The 21,241-nt window shown below is 39.2% G+C and overlaps 2 protein-coding genes across 3 annotated transcripts in view; one reads left to right on the top strand and one right to left on the bottom strand.

The window, feature by feature from the left end:
- Positions 1-21,241, bottom strand: part of cacna2d3a (calcium channel, voltage-dependent, alpha 2/delta subunit 3a) — a 128,117-nt gene that overhangs the window by 7,840 nt on the left and 99,036 nt on the right. For both annotated transcript variants that reach the window (XM_059332775.1, XM_059332776.1), the window contains 7 exons: positions 7,887-7,948; positions 7,402-7,446; positions 7,246-7,308; positions 5,042-5,112; positions 3,096-3,171; positions 2,948-3,000; positions 1,417-1,472 (listed from right to left, as the gene is read on the bottom strand). In XM_059332775.1, coding sequence (XP_059188758.1) covers positions 1,417-1,472; positions 2,948-3,000; positions 3,096-3,171; positions 5,042-5,112; positions 7,246-7,308; positions 7,402-7,446; positions 7,887-7,948 — 426 coding nt within the window. The remainder of the gene's footprint in view (positions 1-1,416; positions 1,473-2,947; positions 3,001-3,095; positions 3,172-5,041; positions 5,113-7,245; positions 7,309-7,401; positions 7,447-7,886; positions 7,949-21,241) is intronic.
- Positions 13,996-20,478, top strand: LOC131971358 (leucine-rich repeat and transmembrane domain-containing protein 1). The gene is made up of 4 exons (XM_059332777.1): positions 13,996-14,256; positions 17,084-17,468; positions 17,575-17,780; positions 19,060-20,478. Exons 1-4 carry the CDS (start codon positions 14,250-14,252, stop codon positions 19,581-19,583), a joined length of 1,122 nt encoding a protein of 373 aa, XP_059188760.1. The 5' UTR covers positions 13,996-14,249; the 3' UTR covers positions 19,584-20,478.

The following is a 21,241-nucleotide window of genomic DNA, read 5'->3' as shown; positions in this document are numbered from 1 at the left end:
TACATTCTTACAGATCATAAAACCATCAAGTATAACCCCCTCTGGACACACAAACAATTACAAATGTGCACACACATGCACACACACACACACACACACACACACACACACACACACACACAGTTTCACACTCAGGTCACTTGAGGCAATCTTGTGTTCTGCCATTTTTACTTTTAGGTTTGGGATTGTGCCTCTTTATTCTGTTTTTCCAGTGGTCACACTGACTCAGACCGAGAGGAAATGGAGGGGAGATGGCGAGGATGAAGACAGGAGGTCAGCACTGAGGACACTGGCTGTTTGTTCTGTCCGCAATGAACTTTGTTCCATGTGAACTCGAGCATTAGGCTGAAAAACTGTCTTGAGTCTATGTTCTCATGTTTGGGGCATTCTTTTAGAAATTCAGTGCAAATAAAAATATCAAAAAGAAACAGGGTTTGGACTGTCATTCTTAAATGCGTTAATGTTTTTATGGGCAGATGTAAAATTGAAAAATTACTTAATTTCCTCTTTCTCCTTTGCAAGACAGGAAAAAAACTGTAAAAACTATTATTAAAAAAATCAAATTTCTTTTAGAAACTGGAAAATGAGGTGTTATTCATTTATTGCTGCAGATGGTTATGTTGAGGTATAAGGCTTGAAATTAAATGTCAGTATCCAAAAACAATTATGTTAACTTTAGAAATAGTTGGTGTTTGGGAACTATGAGATCAGTAGGAACTTGTCTGTGTCCACAATGCTTCAAGTGATGTGAATTGGAGATGAAAAGAGCAAGAAAATTGTTTTCTGTTCTTTCTGTTGTTTCTTCTGTTTGTTTTACAAAGGAGAAGGTCCGTCTTTCTTTTTCTGGCAATGGAAACAATTGTTTCGGCTCTATATATTTGGGTCTCACAAATAAATACATAAAAATACACAGACCCATTTGACATTTAAATTAATAAAACCTGTAATGGATGCTGTAAGTCAAAATCTTGGTTACAGCAAAAATCCTTTATTCAGAAGTGAAAAACAATTTTAGTACAAAGTAAATTAACAAAAACTCACACTGCTGTATATGATAATGATTTACTATTAAACTTGTATGAAGTTGTCTACAAATAAAAAATGTACAGCGAGAATAATAATCCTCATCTAAAAAAATATTATGACCAATTCGAGATATATTTACATCTTATATGACAATTGTGGCTAGTTTCAACTTTAACAGACCTTCAAAATAAAATATGAGGCGCCTTTTCTGCAGCTCTTACAGTAAATATTATACAGTGCTGTTGTCATGCAAGAAGTCTTTTCAATTTTTTTGTATAAAACTTTTATAGCAATTGCATTATAAGCTGCCTTTTTATGAGTGTGTGAATATGTGAGTTAATTTCAGACAGAGACAGAGAACAAGCAGACCAGCAAAAAGTGCGTTCTTACCTTTAGCTGTGAGGTCAGAGTACCACCAGCTGTACAAGTTAAACTCCAGCATGAATCTAAATACAGAAAAGACATTGACCATAACAATACACTCTGACACATGCTTATATAATACATACTGCAACACTCACTACTGCATTCCGACCATTTTTTACCCACACGTTAAAAGTTTCTTAAGAACTACAGGAAAGTCAGGAAAAATGTTTATTTTCACACAAGCTCATGAATTTGGCTTTGAAAGCAACCACAGCACATACATGAATCTTACTATCATTGCCAGTTACCCTAATTCTAATTCCATCATGTTTATATGCTGCTTAGATGCCTCAAAGTTCTTCAATCCATTTAAAAAGCTTTTTGAGGAGTGAGTGTTTAAAACCTACTGATTATTCTCAGTTATTGTTATGCCTGAATCTGACTCTTTCCATACGAGTAAATTAGTAATTAGTACCTCTAAACTTCAGTCTGGTCAGATGGTCCAAAGCAGTAAAATGCATGTTAAACTGGTTGTATTTTTTTGTCTTGTAATTAATCATTTTGTATTTCTCCCTTTAGTTCTGAACTTACACTTTCACTCACTCTAATGCAGTGGTGGAAAAAGTATTCAGATCCCTTAATTAAGTAAAAGTACCAATATCATCACGTGAAATTACTCCACTACAAGTAAAAGTCCTGCATCAAAACTTACTTAAGTAAAAGTACAAAAGTAACAGCATCAAAATGAACTTAAAGTATCAAAAGTAAAAGTATTCGTTATGCAGAATGGCATTACTTGTTTTATTGATTGTTTTATATATTCTAAATATTATATTGTATTATAATTTTCTGATGCATTTATGTAAGCAGCGTTGTAATTTATCTCAAGGTAGGGCTAATTTTAACGATGAATATGAGATTAAATTTATAAAAAAAGTCTAATCACTTTATATTTATCATGTTTTTTTGTTAAATCTTGACCTGAAAAGTAACTAAAGCTGTCGGCTAAATGTAATGGAGTAAAAAGTTCAATATGTACTGCTAAATGTAGAGGAGTAGAAGTAATACTTAAGTACAAGTAACTCAAAATTGTACTTAAGTACAGCACTTGAGTAAATTACATTCCACCACTGCTCACATGTGAATATTTATATTTTAATTTGATAAAGTGGAAGTGAAACATCAATTAAAAATGGAAAACATAAATCAAAAGATCAATAATATTTCAAAGGGGAAAAAACTGCCAGCACTGTGACAGGCAGTAAAATTAACAGTGACAACTCAATCTTCCCATGATGCACTGTGGTCGACAACAGACCACCCATGAAGAACCACAACATGGCATCACAGGAATACTCGCGCTACAGGAAACATCAGGTAGCCATTACCGCTCATGATCACTGATGATCACGGCGACATGCATGTGGAGCCACTCGTAAACAAACATACAGTTTACATATAGCACACTGAAAAGAAGAGGCCACTAAAGCACATGTATGCAACGAACATATGCGATTACAGACAAAAGACACTTTCACATACACAGAAATCTTACATGACAAGCTCAGTCAGGATCCACTTAATGGCGGAGAAGAAAGCGAAGTAAGGCTAAAGGAAAGAAAAGAAAGAGGATATAAAGATCAGATACAAAAAACACAATACATGGTCAAAACTTCAACAACAACAAAAAATGCAGTACTCACATCTAAAAGTGTGTGTCCACTGTCACTACTCTCTGAAAAAACCCAACATAGAGCCTGGTAGTCATACAGAGTGACCCTGAGTAGATAAAGCAAGAAAAGTGACAACATAGCGTAAGAAAAAATGGAGCTTAAGATAGATTAAGTGCTTTTATAGACAAGTAATGATTTCTCATGAAGATAAAGCCCAGATAAGGTCTTGATTCACACATTATCTCTACTATTACATGCCTGCAGGGCCTTTTGGATTGCTGCGTGGGAGCAGGAAAGAAAGATCCCACCCCTGTTATAACTGCTGCTTCACCTACGGATAATATATTGGATGGATGTGGCAAGAATGGGAAAAGGAAAGCAACTGAAAGCCGAGAGCTTCCCGAGAGGTTTCTCAAAGTGATGTAGGAAGGTGTGTGTGTGTGTGTGTAAATGATTTGGGGATATTGAGGGGGGGGTATCAGAGGATTTAAGGGCTTAGTAGACCCTGAGGGTGTGAGGTCTGGGTCTGTCTGGGTGAGGTTATTGAAGGGCTTCCTAACACACACGTGCTTGGACACACACGTACACACTGGACGCTGTTTCTCATAGCTTGTGGACAAGTTCCTATATAGCTGACATGTGCATGTGTGTGATGTCTGAGACGGCCCGGTCTATCCGCAGCCCTGGGCGATGTTCAAACCTCAGTCACAGTACCGGTGACACATAGCTCCAACACAACGCCAGGAACCAATTAGCGCTAAGCCAGGCCACATAATGGCGTTAGCAGCAAACTCAGACCGATGCAATATCTGTGTATGAGTGTGTGTTTGTATGAGTGTGGGTATTGCTCTGCATGGGAGCATAACTTTCAGTGTTTTTATTGATTTATTTTGCTTGCTTGAAAAGATAGATAATCACAAGTGACTCAAAGTATTAAGTCTGCAGCCTTGGTGGATAAATCCAAGCTGGCAGCTCGGTGTTGACTTTAAGTGCCACACTTTAGAATGACTTTAATGTTTTTTTATCAAGACAATAACTGTGTGTGCAACTTAGCACATTAATTCTCCACAGATGGCACTGGGTAAAGACAGATCACATTGGCTTCATTAGTGTTAAGATCTATAAGCTCTATTACTCATCATGCTAATACTTCACCGACAAGAGTCGTATTATTCATTCATCATACGTCGTCCTTAATTTCAAACAATCCTTCATCATCCGACATTAAAGATTTAGTGAAAGCACTTGTAGGCCTCTGTTTTTATGAGTGGGACTGTAAACCATTTGCTGTCAGCTTTTGGGCTTCATCCTTATGATAAACAGGCGTGGTTGTCTACTTGTGCGATGATTTGTCACCTGATTTTTATGCACTGAGGCAGCATGGTTAAACTCTCCCCACCCACATCCCAAAAGCAGAACTACAGTGTTGCAAGTGTGTTTGAAAGCCTCTGCAACTAAGTTCTCTAAAGATACCAAATGTTAGACCGTATCAGTTTGACTCCACAGTCAAACAACAATATGTGTCTGAGGGCTGCTCTGCATTCCTGCTCTGTAATACTGGGAAAGTTATCCTCCTAGGTTAAATTTCCAAATTAATTGCAGAAAGTCACCACCCACTGCTCCTGGCGTTTTCCAGGAGACGCAGTTCTACAACAAGCAGTATATGCGTGAATGTGTCTACATGTGTGTATCTGTGTGTGACTTCAAGTTTCTCCTAATTCCTTCGTTTCAGGAAAAGATTTGCTGTAATCCCCTAACGGAGAACTCTGCCGAGCGAGGGGTCGGAGTTCAGCGCTGAATAGCTCAACACGACTGGCCAAGTTAAGAGCTGTCAGCGCGAGGGGAGACATGCTCTCATTCTGTGGCCTGCTTGATATTATGCACATACATTTACACACACACATATATACACTTTTGCTGGCATGTACAAGTACACACTCACACACCCACACACACATGCAGTTTGAAATACTTACCTCTTGAAAGAGCCCATCTGCAGAAGCTTACTCATTACAGCTCCCTCTGCTTCTCCAAAGAATTTTCCTGTCTGAGAAATATATTTTAATTTATTTAATAAAACAAGTCATAACAAAATGTAAATGTAAAAATTACATCCTCTTTAAACTATGTGCTTTTAATGCGAAAAGCTCTTACAGGTGCAAAAGCCGACACAAGTCCAGATTGGTTTGGATGCGACAAACCTATAAATGCCAAAACCCTAAAGCACGTAGACACCAACCCACATTGCTAAATGGTCTGTGGGATCCCTCCTTCTGCTTCACCAAATGACCAAGTGGCCATGGCCAAAGAGAAAAATCAGTGATGCAAACACACTTGCTGCCTTTTTAATGACAGAGTCTCCCACACATGAAGATCCCCAAAGCCTGTCATTAGAGTTTCTGAGTGTGCAAAAGGAACAAGCATCTTATCTGGGGCAAATATACAAAATAACTACACAGCTTTTGCAGCTGCTCAACCTGCACAAATAAGACAAAAAACAAAACAAAAATGTGTTTTCTGAAAGCAACTGCAAAGGGAGATTTGTACCCCTAACTCCAGCGCTATCATGCTATTTCAAAGTATTTTAATTAGGTTATATGCATAAACTTGGTGCCTAATTGGCTCTTTTTTTTTAACCCTAATGAGCCTAATTTCGAGAACAATGCAATTCATAAAGATCAGTGCTAATAACCCCACACCGAAACAGTGAAATTATAAGCGTCTTCAGAGAGTTGGTTGTAACTGAGTGCATTTATAAGTGATGTTCAATCTGTTACCACCAATTCTCTAAAGACTCATTTATTCTGGGATGCAGTGACAGGATGCAGTGCAAGGAGTATTATGTCATGAATGAAAAAATGAATAAAGCTCCCCTACAAGTCATTTTTGAAAAGACATAAAATGAGAAATTAATTAATGGAAACTAAGTTCATTATATAAACAACTTAAATTATTTCTGCCATCTCACATTTTCCCTTTCCTCTGTCTTGTATGCCTTTGGTTTGGATGGAAGTGGCACTGTGGCAGCCCCCCTGACAAGACCTCTGGCTCAGGCTGGCTCTCATGTCCGCAGCTGTCTGTGAACACGTCCACTTGGGAGTTTATTTAGGGCTTTACCGCGCACAACCTGCGCATTGGTCTCTAACAGTTATACTTTTCCACATGGGTATTTTAAAAGTGGGCATATTGCACTCAGCTACAAAACTTTATGGGAGTATTTCAGTGTAATATCATTTGCACAATATATTTTGTAAGATATGGGGCAGAAAGCAGTTATGTGCTGCACAATTCATGGTGCTACCATTTTTTTGCAAACCAATTTTTCTGTGGATTCAGCCCTTTGTGTTTTATTCTCCACCATAGGTTCTATGACCTCTTTGGAAGCACCCCTATCCCCATATCCATCCCCATAATTATCCCTAACACCAAGTGACATCTTCAGATGGTTTGTTTGGTCTGACTTCCAGTCATTGACAGTGTTATGGATCTTAACATTGGACACACAGTGCTGACCTCCTGCCTGTCCAAAATGTTCCAAGCCGGGTGATGCCACAAGGACAAAGCTATCAAACCATTAGCAATCACTGGTCATATCGGGCACAGGGCTAGGACAGTGATCTACACACATCTGTATTTTCAAGTCCTGCAGCTCACATTGCACAGACCTGCTCAAGAGCCTGTACAACATTTTGAAAAAGCACATTTATGATGTTTTGATGACATCTCAACTTGACAAGTCGAACCCTAAATACTCTGTCACCTCTAAATTAAGATCCAAAAAAGATTGGGAGCCAGCAAGTGAGAGGCACATGAAAAGAACATGCAGAGGAAGGGAAGGGCAGTGACAGCCAGCGGACTGGCTTCGAGATGAGCCAGAGCCGGAGTGACAGCGTGTCTGGTGATCGCGAAGCAGAGGGTACAAGCTAGGGCAGTGCCATGTCTCCTTGAGAGAAGTCTAAGCAAAAATATGCATGATATGCAGGAAGAATATTGGTGGATATACACTGTTGATTAAAAGATAAGAGTCAAATCAGTCCACTCTGATGCACTTAAACATGACTCAATATAAATTGTATACTCACAGAATTTGTGCTTGTTTTCTGCTGAGTATTATACAATATTTTTTGCAAGATTTGGCTCTATATGTGTATGTGTGTCTCTTTGTGTGTTGATGTCTTACCAGAGTATAGTCCTCTGCTACCAGAACGAAGCCGTTGTTGTCAATGAGGTAGCAGTTAATGTTCTGGTAAATAGAAAACAAAGTGTTAAAGCAGTTGTAAGAAGTAAAAGTGACAGAATCTTGAATGGCTGATGGAGAAAATGAAGGCTGACCAACCTCATCATCACAGCTTATGGAGCACTTCCCATCTAAAGCTGCACACTGTAAAATAAAAACAATATATCTGCATACTGTATCTGGGTGTCACACCAAATATTAAGGCTGTTAATAGATTCTTATATTTATTTTGTCAGCTGAAAACCTTTACTGTCTTACTAAATCCTTTTCAAATGGATAAATGGAATCAAACAGACTGGTGACCTTTACGTGTTAAAAGTTCTACTGAAAAAATCCAAAAACAGCTTTCATGGGAACTTGAGGGACATGTCAAGTTGATATTCAAGGACAAAATTAGCATAAAACAAAAGACAATTTATGAAAAACGTTATTTCTTTTCAAATAGACTGGTTCTGACTGTGTGTCTAACTTTGATTTAGAAGTGCAATTGGCAGAGATAATATAGGTTATTTTACGTTTGTATACATGTGTACACACATATGTACATGTGTAAGCACACAGAATGTGTATTTATGCTTGTGTACCTGTCTGCTAGCCGTCCAGAATTTCTTCTGAAAGAACTCCAGTTTCATCTGGATGCCCACAGCTTAAAAAGAGAAGAGACAGTCACAGAGATGTAGTAACTTGACAGAAGTTATCCTTCAGGCAATAGAGAGATTATCAATGTACACACAAAGTCAAAGTGCCTCTTTCATTAACTCTAGCTGAGGGAAAAGAGACACAGACAAGTCCATTTCAGTGAATTCCTGCAGGACAAAATGGGCCAAAAGGGCAATCACATCCTGCATCATACATGTGTCAGCTTATTTCTGGAAGGCTCAGTGTGTGTTTGTATATAATACTGTATCTGCACACATGTGCACAGATGCCGCTAACCACACTCAAAATGCAGTTTCACACGCTTCTAAACCAGAGCTCTCACTCTGCGCCCACACGAAATCCATCCCATTCCTCAGTCTGCCTCCCCGTTGTTATTCCGATAGGCATTTCCAGAGTCGGTATACAGAGCCACCCTCGCTTCCATAAGCCTCATCCCAGCAGGTCCCGAAATACACAGATCTGACCAGAATTCCTTGCCTGGAAAAAAACAGTCTCTGACATAAAATGTGTCAGCTTTTTCAGAGTTGGCTGAGGAAAGATTGACACATTCACCACAGGGTTTAACTTCTCCCTCCTCTCCCCCTCGCCCTCATCTCCCTCTACCCCCTGCTATTAAGACTCTGAGGACCCTAGCTTTCTCTCAGTGGGGGTTTGCCATGCGTTTGAGGTAGGTAAGTATTTCCAGGAGCAATATTTAAAGTTTTATTCAAATGCAGATCAGCCAGAGGTAGTAAAATAATGAGAATGTGATGTGGCAATTGGATGGATTTAACAGCAGGGACATTAAACTACAGAAAGACAGATATAATGATTAGCCAATGTAGATGTGTCAACTTCCTATATCTAGCTGCACAGGACATTATTAGACACAGGGGATACTATAAAAATTGCAATACAAACTATTTTTTTTCTCTATCTGCCAACATTGTATGTTATATTGTTTGTTCAAGGGGCAGAATCAGCACTGGAAGCTTAAACATCACACACTTTTTAACATCTTTTAAAAAAGTAAAACTACCGCCTTCGGTTTGTAAGCCTTGCCAACCAGCAAAGTTGCAGTTTACAACCATTTCTGTTCACTTCAGACTAAAAATATATGTAGCGAAGACTTTAGAAGGAAATTAATGAATTAATAAACGGAATTTGTGTATTTTGGCAAAATGTGGATGCTCCAGACACATCTTAAACCCAGCAGCACAGAAGATCTACACAATCACCACAGTTTCAAGATTAGTGTCACCAACTCAGTATCCAACCAAATGTTACAATCTACCCCCCTGTTCCTGAGGTATTGAATAATGGGCAGAAAGGAGTTTCTGCAGAATAGTTTAATGTCACAGTGAAGCTGACCTTTTTACCTTTTGGGTGAAAATATAATCATTACTGTATCCTATTCACCTACTCATTTTTGTGAAAATGAATTTTTGAGTTATGGCTAAAAATGCTTTTTGTAAAGTCACAGTGACCCTGACCTTTAATGACAAAATTCTAAACAGTTCATCCTTGAGTCCAACTTGAGGTTTGTACCAGATGAAAGGAAATTCCTTTCTGTTTTTGTCCAGAGATATTGCTTTCAAAGCAAAAAAAAAAATCAAAAACTTCAAATAATTTGAAAGAATGTGAAATAGATGCATACATGCAACAACCTCCTAAATTAAAAATGTGCCGGTGCATTGAGTGTAAAACCACAATCAGACTCCAACAACAAAAAGTGGATCATGATGAATTTCAGAAAATGTATTATGGTCCATGACCAACCTCTTTTTGTAGCTGAAATCATCATGAATTTAAAATGTATTCTTCCTCTTGTAAAAATTGGTTCATATCAAGCCATCTTTAAAATTAGGGTTAGATTTCTCTACTTGTCATACGATTAATATAATATTGCTTTTAAATTACATATAAATACAGGGTCGCCCATGAAGTTGGAATAATTTTATTTTCAGACACAATCCTCCGTTAATTGTGGTTTCATTTTCATTGTGATCTGTTTGGAAGAGATTGATTAATACAGTTTTCAGAAGATATACACTGTATAAATCACATACAGTTACAATCATTTCATGGAAAGAGGTTAAAAATATGTTATTCCTACCTTATGGCCGACCGTGTATATCATTAAACAATTATCATTCTTATATTGCACAAAGGTTGTTTTGATCTTGTTAATCTTGTTATAAAATCTGGACTATATACACATATGTACCAAAATAGGCTATAGTATTATTATAATATATTGTGTTTTAGAATCTGTATTAGTATTATTAATATGTCATTTACAGTTGTAGTGGAAGCAGTAAATGTAAATGGATACTGGTTTATAGCTTAATGCAGTGTTTCAGTAAAGGCAACCTTGTGTGACTGTGTGGTTTGTGTTATAGTGCACATAGAGAACAATAAGAGACTTAATGTGGCAGATACAATGAGTATGCATGTACGGTAGATGGGATCCATATAAAAATATATCTTTACAAGCTTGAAGCAGTTGCTTCAGAAAATTAAAGCCTCTTTGGATGTGAGAGAATACTAACAGTGAGAAATATTCCATTGGTTTGGATTTCTTGTGTACTCGTGCATTGGGGTGATTGTTTGAGTGCAGTGTGCAGCGGGGCACTGCTGTGGCCTGTTTTAGCCCTTGCCCAGAGGAACAGGTGCAGATTATCCCATCATAAGCTTTGCCAGATCCTTTCAGCAGCCCACCATTTCTACACCCACATGGAAAACCCAGGAGAAGAGGCTAATTTAAGATGCTGGGCAACAGCAATGGAAACACACATGGTATAAAACAAGGGAGAACCTGGATCATTAAGCCAATAAAAGATACAGGATCATCTATTCTAAAAAAACAGTACAAAAAACCCCAAAGGTGACAGAGAAGGAAGATGGAGGAGAAAGTCAAAAAAGGTGTCAGATAAAAATGCTGTGAAACCTTGAAATAATTCAAAGATGTAAGATTTGAAAAGACAGGTAAAATTTGTAATTACAGGCCACATACTCCAAAAATATTCATCTTGTGCAAGTAATGCATGTTTTTCTGGCCGCTGGCGAGAAAGACAGCGTACAGCAGGATTATACGGGGGTGCTCTCAGCCTAGCCTGGACCCTGGCTCACCTGCCCTACTTCTAGCATTGCAGCCTGTGACTCCCCCCTGCTGGCTGTTGCGCTCTGTGCGCTTCACTGAGCAAGTAAACTCCACTGGGAAGCACCAAAACACTCCGGGGACTTAACCATTGCAACAGTCTGTTAAAGGCAAAATCTTAATTCATGGGGGTCCTTATTTTAGTTTTAGGTGTGAAACTAAAGATGCTAACCGCTGTACAGCTAACAGTGTAACTGAATCTACTTCTTCGTTCTCTGGGGCTAGCTAGTTAGCATGCTAATTCCAGTAAATAGCTCTGCAACACAATACATAGATTTCTTTGACAAAATGTCAGCATTTGTCAGTTATTCACATTCTGTAAAATTTAAATTATCATTCATAAAAGCAGGTGTTTATGGTGTACTGGAGTTTAAAAAAAAAAAACTGTGCATCCCTAATTTAAACACTTATATTATGCTGTCACATTTAAATCAACATTCTTCAGTGGTTGTTTGGTTATTACAGTTAATAGCTGCACAGTGTTCCATAATATGAATTTGCAAATTTGAGGATTTTTAAAATGTTTTAAACTAAAAATCTGACAAAATCGTATAAATTGCACCTTTAAACATAAAATAGTTGATTTAAATAAAATTATTTTAAACAATAAAATAATAATAATAATAATAATATGGTTACATAACACAGGATCTGTTCAGCAAGGAAAATAATTCATAAACATAAATCCAATGCGAACAGTACAGGAGTTTGCTCTGTAAAATTGCATTAGAGGTTAAAAGTGCACTGATTTTGGCTGCTACCTGAAAGACGGCTCAGAGCGAAAAGAGAAAAGCCCAAATCTGTCTCACTAATGCTCGGGAATTTTCTGTACTATTGGGGAACATTTAATTTCCCTAGGTATGATTTAAGAACTTGGGGGTATTTATGCCCTGAGCTGGGTTTATGAGTTCAAAGATGAATAGACATTAAAATCCACTTCAAATCCCAGCCATCACCAATCTGCTAGCAGTGCAATCCCAGGCAGGGAGAGATGACAACCGGTTTAAATCCCACAGATATTTGGGATTCTAATAAGGATTGTCTAAACATATGCTTCTATCAGCGCACGGGTGCATCCGAGTGTGGGCATGTACATTCTCATGTCTGAGCTGTAGTAAGGGCAAGCGTAGGTGTTTTCAGTTCTCTCTGATCGAGTATGCATCAATTCACATCCAAGTGACAGCACCTTTAGGACACGCATAAACACACATACAAGTGTCACAAACACACAGAGATGGTTGAGAGATGTAGTGAATTGCAAATTTGATGGTGCATTCCACAGCAGCTCCACAGCGCCGGGGCGGACCGTGTCAACATGCTGGGCAACATTCAGAGGATGAACAGCACGGGAAGTTGTTGTATGTATGCCAGCAGTCTACAACACTTAAGCTTCAATGACCTCTCCTTCCTGTTTGTTCCTGTTGAGGCAAACTGAGACTTGACTAATCGCTGTTGCAAAATCCAGATAAAAGATTTAATGGATTTCAAAAATGATCATGCAGTTCTCAGCTGGAAAAAAAAACTGTGCTGGTAAAACCTCTTCAATCTCTTGAATGTAACATTCAATAGGAAATATTATGTGCAAATCATGCAAACCATATTTGTAGTTTGCCCTTAAGGTCTTACTGCCACATGCATTAAATGTGACACAGGAGATGCACGAGGTGATAATTTCTATCTTATCAGAGGAGGAATACTAGGTCATGTTTTCTCTCCTTTTTTATAACTTGATGCTTAATATTTTTAGACGTTGCAGCAAAAACACAAGAGACTGTCTGCACACATCAACAATATGGGCTTTTGGCAAATAAAAAGGTGTCATAACACATTTCAGTATGTATTTGCCTATGTAGGTGCTCTCATGACCACTCAAGTGTGCATGAGTGTGGTTGCAAGCGTACCTGTGTATTAGCTCAGGGTCATGACCCTGTGCATGCATTTTTGTTTTTGAAGCTTCTTCATGTGTGCAAGGCTGATATCTGATGTGATGTATAAACTAGTGACACGTGTGACTTCCATTTTCAATGTATACGACAGAATGAAAATAATTGTCATGCCCCTCAGCAGGAGAAAGGATATAAATATGGATGGACAGGAGGGCAAATACTAAAGAGGGTACAAGAAGCCAAGGTCAGCTTGTGAGCTTAATCATAATTATTGTTAAAAAATGATTTGATCATTAATCTCTTCCCGTGTCCTTCTTTGTCCATTTTGCTTCTCCTTCAAGCGACCGAGGAGGTCGCATAAGCTTCACAGTCAATCCATTTACATATGAAAAAAAAAATCCATGTGAATTTACTGCAACAGCTTAATATCCTGCTGTGTGCGTGTGTGCATGTGCATCCGTGTGCTCTGTGTTGCCGTGCTGGGGGCGTGTTCTGCCAGCCCTTCTGCCCACGGCTCCTGCGTAATATCATCAGAGCATGCCACAGCAATTGGCATCCTCCGAATCTGTTCACTGTGTGTTAAAGTGTTTTGAGCATTTGTGCATTTGACACACTGCGATCCAGATCTAATTTTGTCTCGTTCAACTCTTGCCAGAGAAATAGGAGTTAACATGAATGTCAGCGTACGTGTGTGCGCAGTGATGATTTAAGAGGTGCAGCTGTCCGTTGGGAGATAACACACCATCACATTCCCCAATGCATTCAATAGTGGAGCAGAGATGAAACAAAATAAAGCAGGAAAAAAGGGAAAATAGAAACAAAGGCATAAAAAACTGCGTGAATAAAAATACAAGAGACAGAAAGAGGCAGTGAGAGAGCTACAGAGAGAGACATAGAGCGTAAGAGAGAGGGGGGAGAGAGAGAGAGAGAGAGAGAGAGAGAGAGAGAGAGAGAGGCAGTGCTCCCTAACTCCAGTGATTTCCAGGCTGGCTGGCTGGCTGGCAGTAAGCTCTGTGCTCTGATCTGCCCGCTCTGATGGGGTTTCATGCCCATGCAAGCAGTGTTGGAGATCCTGAGGACAACACAGGTCTTAGCCTCTTCTAATTCATACACGTTGACCACATCAGCCTTCACAGATGAGAGTCAGGACAGCTAACCTACAACTGACGGCTCATGGACCATCAACCAATGACCATCACTAGAATCCAAAAAGGGAGCTAAAAGAAGATCGAACGTGAGTGGCCCAAGGACGACTGGCAGATATGAGAGGTAAGAGCTCCATCACTGGGAAGAACATCAGCATGTCTGTAAAAGTGTGTTTGTGCATGTGCATGGCTAGGTGGGCATGTATTAGCTGCTCAGTCTAGTATGTTGTATAAACTGTTGTATAACTGAGTGGTAATGAAGCATGGACTGCTACTTGCTTACAATACTTCCTGAATGAAATCAGTTAAATGCACACATGTCAGCACAGCTTTATGTTTGCAGCTGTACATTAGCATTGCCTCTGAGTATCTCCATTGCAAATAGGTATTGACACTGGTACCAAGCTGATTTAAAGCAGTTCTTTCTGTGTGTTGTGTGTGCATGGTATTACAAGCTTCTCTATGTGTACTTTGGGCTGGAGGGACATCAGAGCAAAGAGCCATTCTCCTGTGTTGACCTCATTCCAGAGCTGCTGTTACAACGCTCCACTGAGCTTATGCTGTTTATATGTGCATGCATTGTATGTATATGAGTTTGTTTATGAGTAAGTGCACACATGTGTAAGTACATGTGATTAAACGCACACACACACTCTCATTTCACTAACAAGGATGCAATTAACACAGGGCTTTGCACTAGCGCGCGCTAAATCTCAACCCAGCCATGTTCTGATTGTTTTTGTTGACGCAGGCGACATAATATCAAAACAGCAATGCTGCCAAGAGAAGCCATCCCCAAACTAACACCTGAGATTAGACCTGGGAGCGCCTGTGCCTGGGTGTTTCTAAACCTGTAAATCACAGTCCTCTGCAAGAAGTCCACCAGCCAGCCAAAGACAAAATGATGATTACATGCTTGTAAAAGGGAAACTGGCACTCTAATTAGTAGGCTATGTTACAATAGTGTTTACTGAAAGAATAGGACAGCAATGGGAGAAAGGCTTCAGTATTATCCAAGTAATACTGCTGGATGCTAAAGAGAGTGTTTATGACTACAGAATTTAAACTAGGGATGCAAATTATGTATCAGTACAGATACATAAACCTGTAAATTATAGCTGATTGTTTATTTATTATTGACTGATAATACATAGCCAAATTGCTTTAAATTGACTTAACAAGCGCCACTTCTATACACTCCGATACAGTAGGTGGCAGTGCCAAGTCAGCAGTATAAACTACTTAATACATTGACATGGCTGGTTTGGCAGATTATGTCAAAGCCTTACATTTCAATTCTTTAGCAAAATTCTCCATAAACGCCAAAGTATTTTGCCTGTTTTTTCTGTACTTAGATAGAAAAAAATATATATATTTACTTCTGAAGTCAGAAATGTTTTTGTTGATAGTGATGTCAATTAGATTTGGTTTGGTCAGAGCTATGAAATATTAAATCATCTGTGTTTGCTGTCAACATTTTAGCCTTTTTTACTCTCAGGATATACACAATAAATTCTGAACTTCTTTTTATAATACAAAAAAAAATTTAAATGATCGTTCATCATAACAGTGTCAGCCATAAAAAGCAGGTTTTAATGGTGTATTGGATTTTTTTTTAATAAACTGTGCATCCCTAATTTAAACAATTACATTATGCTGTCACAGTTTAAATCAACATTCTTTAGTGGTTGTTTGGCTATTACGGTTAATAGCTAAACAGTGTTCCCTAATATGAATCTGAAAATAAGCTAGATAAAAATAGCTGTTTCATCATAGATAAATAATTTTGAGAATCAAGTGGGAGATGCACCTGACACAAATTAGGAACATGGCTGCTGAATGTCTCAGAGGAACACTTAATGCATAAGAAAATAAACATGGTGCAGGTAAACAATCTCTTCAGGATTTGTGAGTATGCAAACTTGTGAGACAGCTACATTCCCAGGCTTGGGTCTGAGATTCATTTCATTGAGCCCCCAGCCAATGCTATAAATACTGCTGTAATGTACCAGAAGGAATGGACATGTGAAGTCATCTCAAAGGGAATCAGACACCCAATATCTGCTGTGTATGGATTTGTGTGTTGGTGGAGAGTGGGTGAGGGGTTATGAGTGTTTGGTGAAGTCACCAAGGGCCACTGTCTAAGGGAGGGAGGGAAGTGGGAGTTGGCATATTAGTAATAGGTTCATTTTCTTGTTTATTACACAAAGAACAGTATTATCTGAGCAAAACTCAGAACTGCATTCTTTTCTAAACTCCTTTTTTATCAAATGCATTTATATGCACTTTTTTGTCCGTCTGTTTTCTGTGACAAAGGTATTTATTTACTTCAATGAAGGTTGTCATGATAGCAGTGATAGCAATTATGTAACAGTAGTCCAGGGAACTGCCGAGAGCAATCACATCTTTAGTCAACCGAGAAAATAAAATCCCTCCCTCATTTCTGGCCGCAAGTATACAAGCATACGTTTTTATTAGGGTTGCAAAATTCTGGGAATTTTCAAAGCTGGAAACTTTCCATGGGAATTAACAGGAATTTATTGGAATTTATAGGAATTAATGGGAATAAACAGGAAATTTGCAAAATTAAAGGTTGGCCCTTAACAGGGAACTTAAGTATAGTTGGGGAAGATATATTTTAGCGTATTCTTGACTAAAACAACCAGATTTCATGTAAGTTCACTTGAATATCTCTGCTATTCCTCAATCACATGCACACTGCTGCCGAAGCCAGGCCCCCAACAAGGCCACGCCCCCAACATGCACTGTACATTTCTCCATCACATCTTCAATTTGACATTTTTCAATTCTTTCTTTTAACATTTTGAATGGGACTTTTTGGGGGGTACTTTGTGTGTGTGTGTGTGTGTGTGTGTGTGTGGGGGGGGGGGGGGGGGGGGGCAACCCTAGTTTTTAAATTTGTAATCCATTATGTCCCTCTATCTCCACAGTGGTACTGGTGTGTGCCCTGCTCTCCCTCCTCTCTTCATCACAAGCCTGTCCAAAGGAGTGTAGCTGCAACAGCAACACCAAAGTAGTAGACTGTCGAGGTCGAGGCCTTTATGACATCCCCCGACGACTGCATCCGGACACCCAGGAACTGTACCTCCAAGACAACCGTATCAGGGGGCTGGGATCAATGGCTTTCCGAGAAATACCACTTGTCCGCATTCTTGATCTATCTAATAACTCTATAACAACTATTTCACCAACTGCACTGCTGGGTCTCAGAACTCTACAGCGCTTCAGCCTGGCCTACAACAGTCTGAGAGAGCTTGACAAGCGGTTGCTTGGGCCCATCCGCTCGCTTTCACACCTTGACCTCTCACACAACAGGTTAAGCAACAAAAGTGGAAAAGATGTTTGGTTTTTTTGTCCTCTGTCGAACAATCCACACTGTGACTCATTGTGTCTAATTTCCATGCCATGTTCCTTCCTGCAGCCTGTGGGGTTTGCCTGGAGCCATGGGAGATAGTTTGAAGAACCTTAGCCACCTGGGTCTAGCGCACAACAGGCTTACACGATTGGACCGCTCCCTGTTGGAGGCCCTGACCCGCCTGGACAGCATCACACTACGAGGCAACCCCTGGAGGTGTGACTGCCAGCTCATAGGCCTCAAACTCTGGCTGGAGTCCTACCTCTTTAAAGGTTAGACCACTAGTAGCTCCAGGCAGTAACTGGAGGAATATATGTAATGTTTCCAACATTTAACCTCAATGCCTTTTCTGCTCAGCAGGGTATTACATTATTGTAATAGGGCATTATGGTAATACAGACCTTTAACATAAGCAAGTACCCTAAAAACTACTAGAGCAGAAATGGCTATAATAAAATAACCCGATTACACAATAAAAGTAGAGCCCATCTTAGTGATTAAAACAGACGGACTTACCCCAAACATGATATAATTATTATATATGTTATGCCTTGAGAGGCTGACACAGTGTAGTTAAGAACAGGCTTGTTAGGATATTAAAGATGATGGTGTGTGTGTGTCTAATGTAGTTTGGTGTGTTGCTGTGGAAGGAATGTAGGCTATTTTGGCTTTTGTACTATTACAAATATGTGACAAGTGTTGCCTTCAGGGAAATGATCAAATGCAGATCCAGAGCTGTATTGGATAATGTTACTGTGACAATTTATAGTAGAGTTTTATTATGACTGTTGCTTTCTCTGATACTGCATCACCTTAAAGAAGAAGAATACTGTGATGTTAGGCACTCTATGCAGCAGCTCTTATAACTGTGGTAGTGGTCTCTACAGTCAGAGATAGAGTGTATTAAGAGTTAAATTGCCAACTGCATTATTTTCCATGCTAGACCAACCCCAGCATGTATTAGATAACAAAATAACCACTGTACAGTGAAAGCTAGCCTCACTTGGAGTTGGCTGGCCCGCCTACATGCCTGTGTTACCCTGACACAGCTTTCGTCTCAGAGGCTGAAAATTCTAATTACTGCAAAACAGAACAATGGGTTCAAATACAAGGATGTATGCTTCACAGAAAACTAGTGGTTAATCAGGCAGGCATGCGACATGAATACCAAGAGACATGAATAATAACGAGATTTACGGGCCAAACAGAGGGCAGCCAACGAAGTTCTAACTCAATGCTTTCTCCAACAGACTTGATTCATTTGGTTCCAGTGTTTGAGGTGTTAATCAAATCACACTTGCTAATATGGCCCATTAAAGTAAGCCATTACACCCTACATTAATAAATATTGCAAAGTAATGGGCTGGTTCAGGCTCAGCTATGATGATTATGATCGTGGCCACCTCTGTGGTAAACTGCCAAAAAGGAAATGGGCAATTAACATAAGGTAATGTGCTTATAATAGACAACAATTGCCTCCCTATTCCTTAATGCCACTCAGTCTATGTTTTACATCCCTGTCTGATCTAACTATGTAACTCTGGTTCCAAGGTGGAGCGGTGGATGAGGTGATTTGCTCCCAGCCGGAGGAAATGAGGGATAGAGACCTGCAAAAAGTCCCTTACCAGCTCTTCCACGCCTGCATGACCACAAGCTACCACTACCTGTTCGCTAACATTCACCACCTGGAGTCTGAGAGGCTACTGCGAGGCCACACCCACGGCAACCATGCTCATCCCTCCAGCCACACCATCCACGTCCCCATGGGAATGGGGGAGGGATTCGGTGGCGGGGCAGGAGGAGGAGGTGGAGGGGGTTTGCCAGAGTGTGAACCTAAGCAGAGGCCGCGGCCTGTCAACTTGCGCCATGCGATCGCCACAGTGATCATCACTGGCGTGGTGTGTGGGATTGTGTGTCTGATGATGCTGGCTGCAGCAGTGTACGGCTGCGCCTACGCCGCTATCATGGCCAAATATCAACGGGAGCTTAAGAAGAACGAGGAGCTGGCAGCAGCGAAGGGGGCAGATCACGCCACAGCAGACGAGAAGGAACCGCTGGAGAACGCTATCGCCTAGACGATGATATCATGAACCCTGGACTTGAAACCTGGGCCTCAACCCTTTAACCTAATCCTCTCTGGATGCCATATGTGTGTTAGTACATGTGTGAGAGTAAGTTTATTTATGTGTGGGCGTGTGTGTATGTTCACCTCCTTTCTGAGACTTGGGTAGCTAAACTCCACAGATATTTGACTATGCACTGATGAGAAGAGAATCTTCTACCGTATGCGGGTTCATGGGGCAGGCCAAAGAATCCAAAAGGAATCAATTCCATTTTGTCTGAGAAATGCATATCACAGATAGGAACTATATATTTATAATTGTGTATTTGTAGGTATAATAGTAAAGCTCTGGTATTTAAAACATGGATTTCAGAATTTGTTGTCTTTTGGCTGTTGTTCATTATTTTGAGTCTGATTTTGAGGTAATTTTGAAAACTCATAGTAGGCAGCTACTGTCAGTTAAGTTCTGTTCTAAGTTGTTTGTATCATTGATGTGAGAGTATGCGAACAAGAGTGAAAGTGTTTGTGTCAGTGTTTCATTTGTGCTTGAGCGTGCGTGTGGAGATGTATACTGTATGCACATATTTATAGACAATTTAAGAGTATGTGCCTAATAATGTGATATAGTTTTGAAGAGAAAATATGTTTGTTTTTTCTTAAAGGATATTTTTCTGACGACTGAAGTGAAGATGGAAAATTCGTTGAAGCAATAATGAAACAAACTAAAACAAAAACAACAACAAAACCTGGACTCAGCCTTGTTGTTTTTCTACGACTTTACAGGTTTATGGGTTTGAATTATCGTCCAGTCCCACACAGTCACACACCCACACACACAAAACTTATAGATCTAAAGTTTCTGAGATCAGTTGAGTCTTGTTTGTGAGTTAATGCTGATCACATAATGGTAGTCATGTCTTCAGTATGTATTATATAAAATAAAAGGAAACATTTTACCTGATTAATATATGTCTACTGGCAACTAATTTGAGAAGGCATGCATCCTTGATCGGAGAAAGTATCTTCAAAAGATGGGTATTTTTAATAAAAAGTATTTGGAGAGTCTACTGTTAAAGTGTACTTCACTAATCTCAACACTCAATTCTGGAAACAAAACTACATTTAATATTGATATACAATCTTTGGTCTAATGAAAATATCAATAATAGTAATACCAGTTTCTCAAGAAAGCAGGAAAATATCCCTAATTTAACATGGTATTGTTACTGAAATAAGTAGATATTACATGGGTGTTTTTGCCCATCTCAGTTTAATCTGTAACTGGCATAGTAAGCCTTTTTTGGTTGATAAAGTTTCCATTGAATCATTATTTCGTCATTAAGAGAAAATGGTGAAACACACCCATTAAAATATTAGGGATTATATTTGATATTACTTTAATTATTTACAGTTTGAGAGATACATTTGGATGTATATACTTTCAGATCATGCAGGGACATTGTGGTAATTCACCTGTACTATTACAAGGGATTTTTAAAGAATTATTATATAATTCAACAGCAAGTTAATCTGATTTATGCCTCTAGGTTATTTTACTACAACCCCGAAAAAAAGTCCCCCTAAAAGTTGAAACGTGGTCTTAAATAAAACAGAATGCAATGATAATTCTTTCCATGAAATGATTGTGACAATGTGATATACTGTAGATAT

The sequence above is a fragment of the Centropristis striata genome, chromosome 5, assembly GCF_030273125.1.
Source record: "Centropristis striata isolate RG_2023a ecotype Rhode Island chromosome 5, C.striata_1.0, whole genome shotgun sequence".
In the NCBI taxonomy this organism is placed as follows: domain Eukaryota; kingdom Metazoa; phylum Chordata; class Actinopteri; order Perciformes; family Serranidae; genus Centropristis; species Centropristis striata.
Note: the sequence above shows the minus strand (reverse complement) of the source record. Positions and strands in the feature narration are given on the sequence as shown.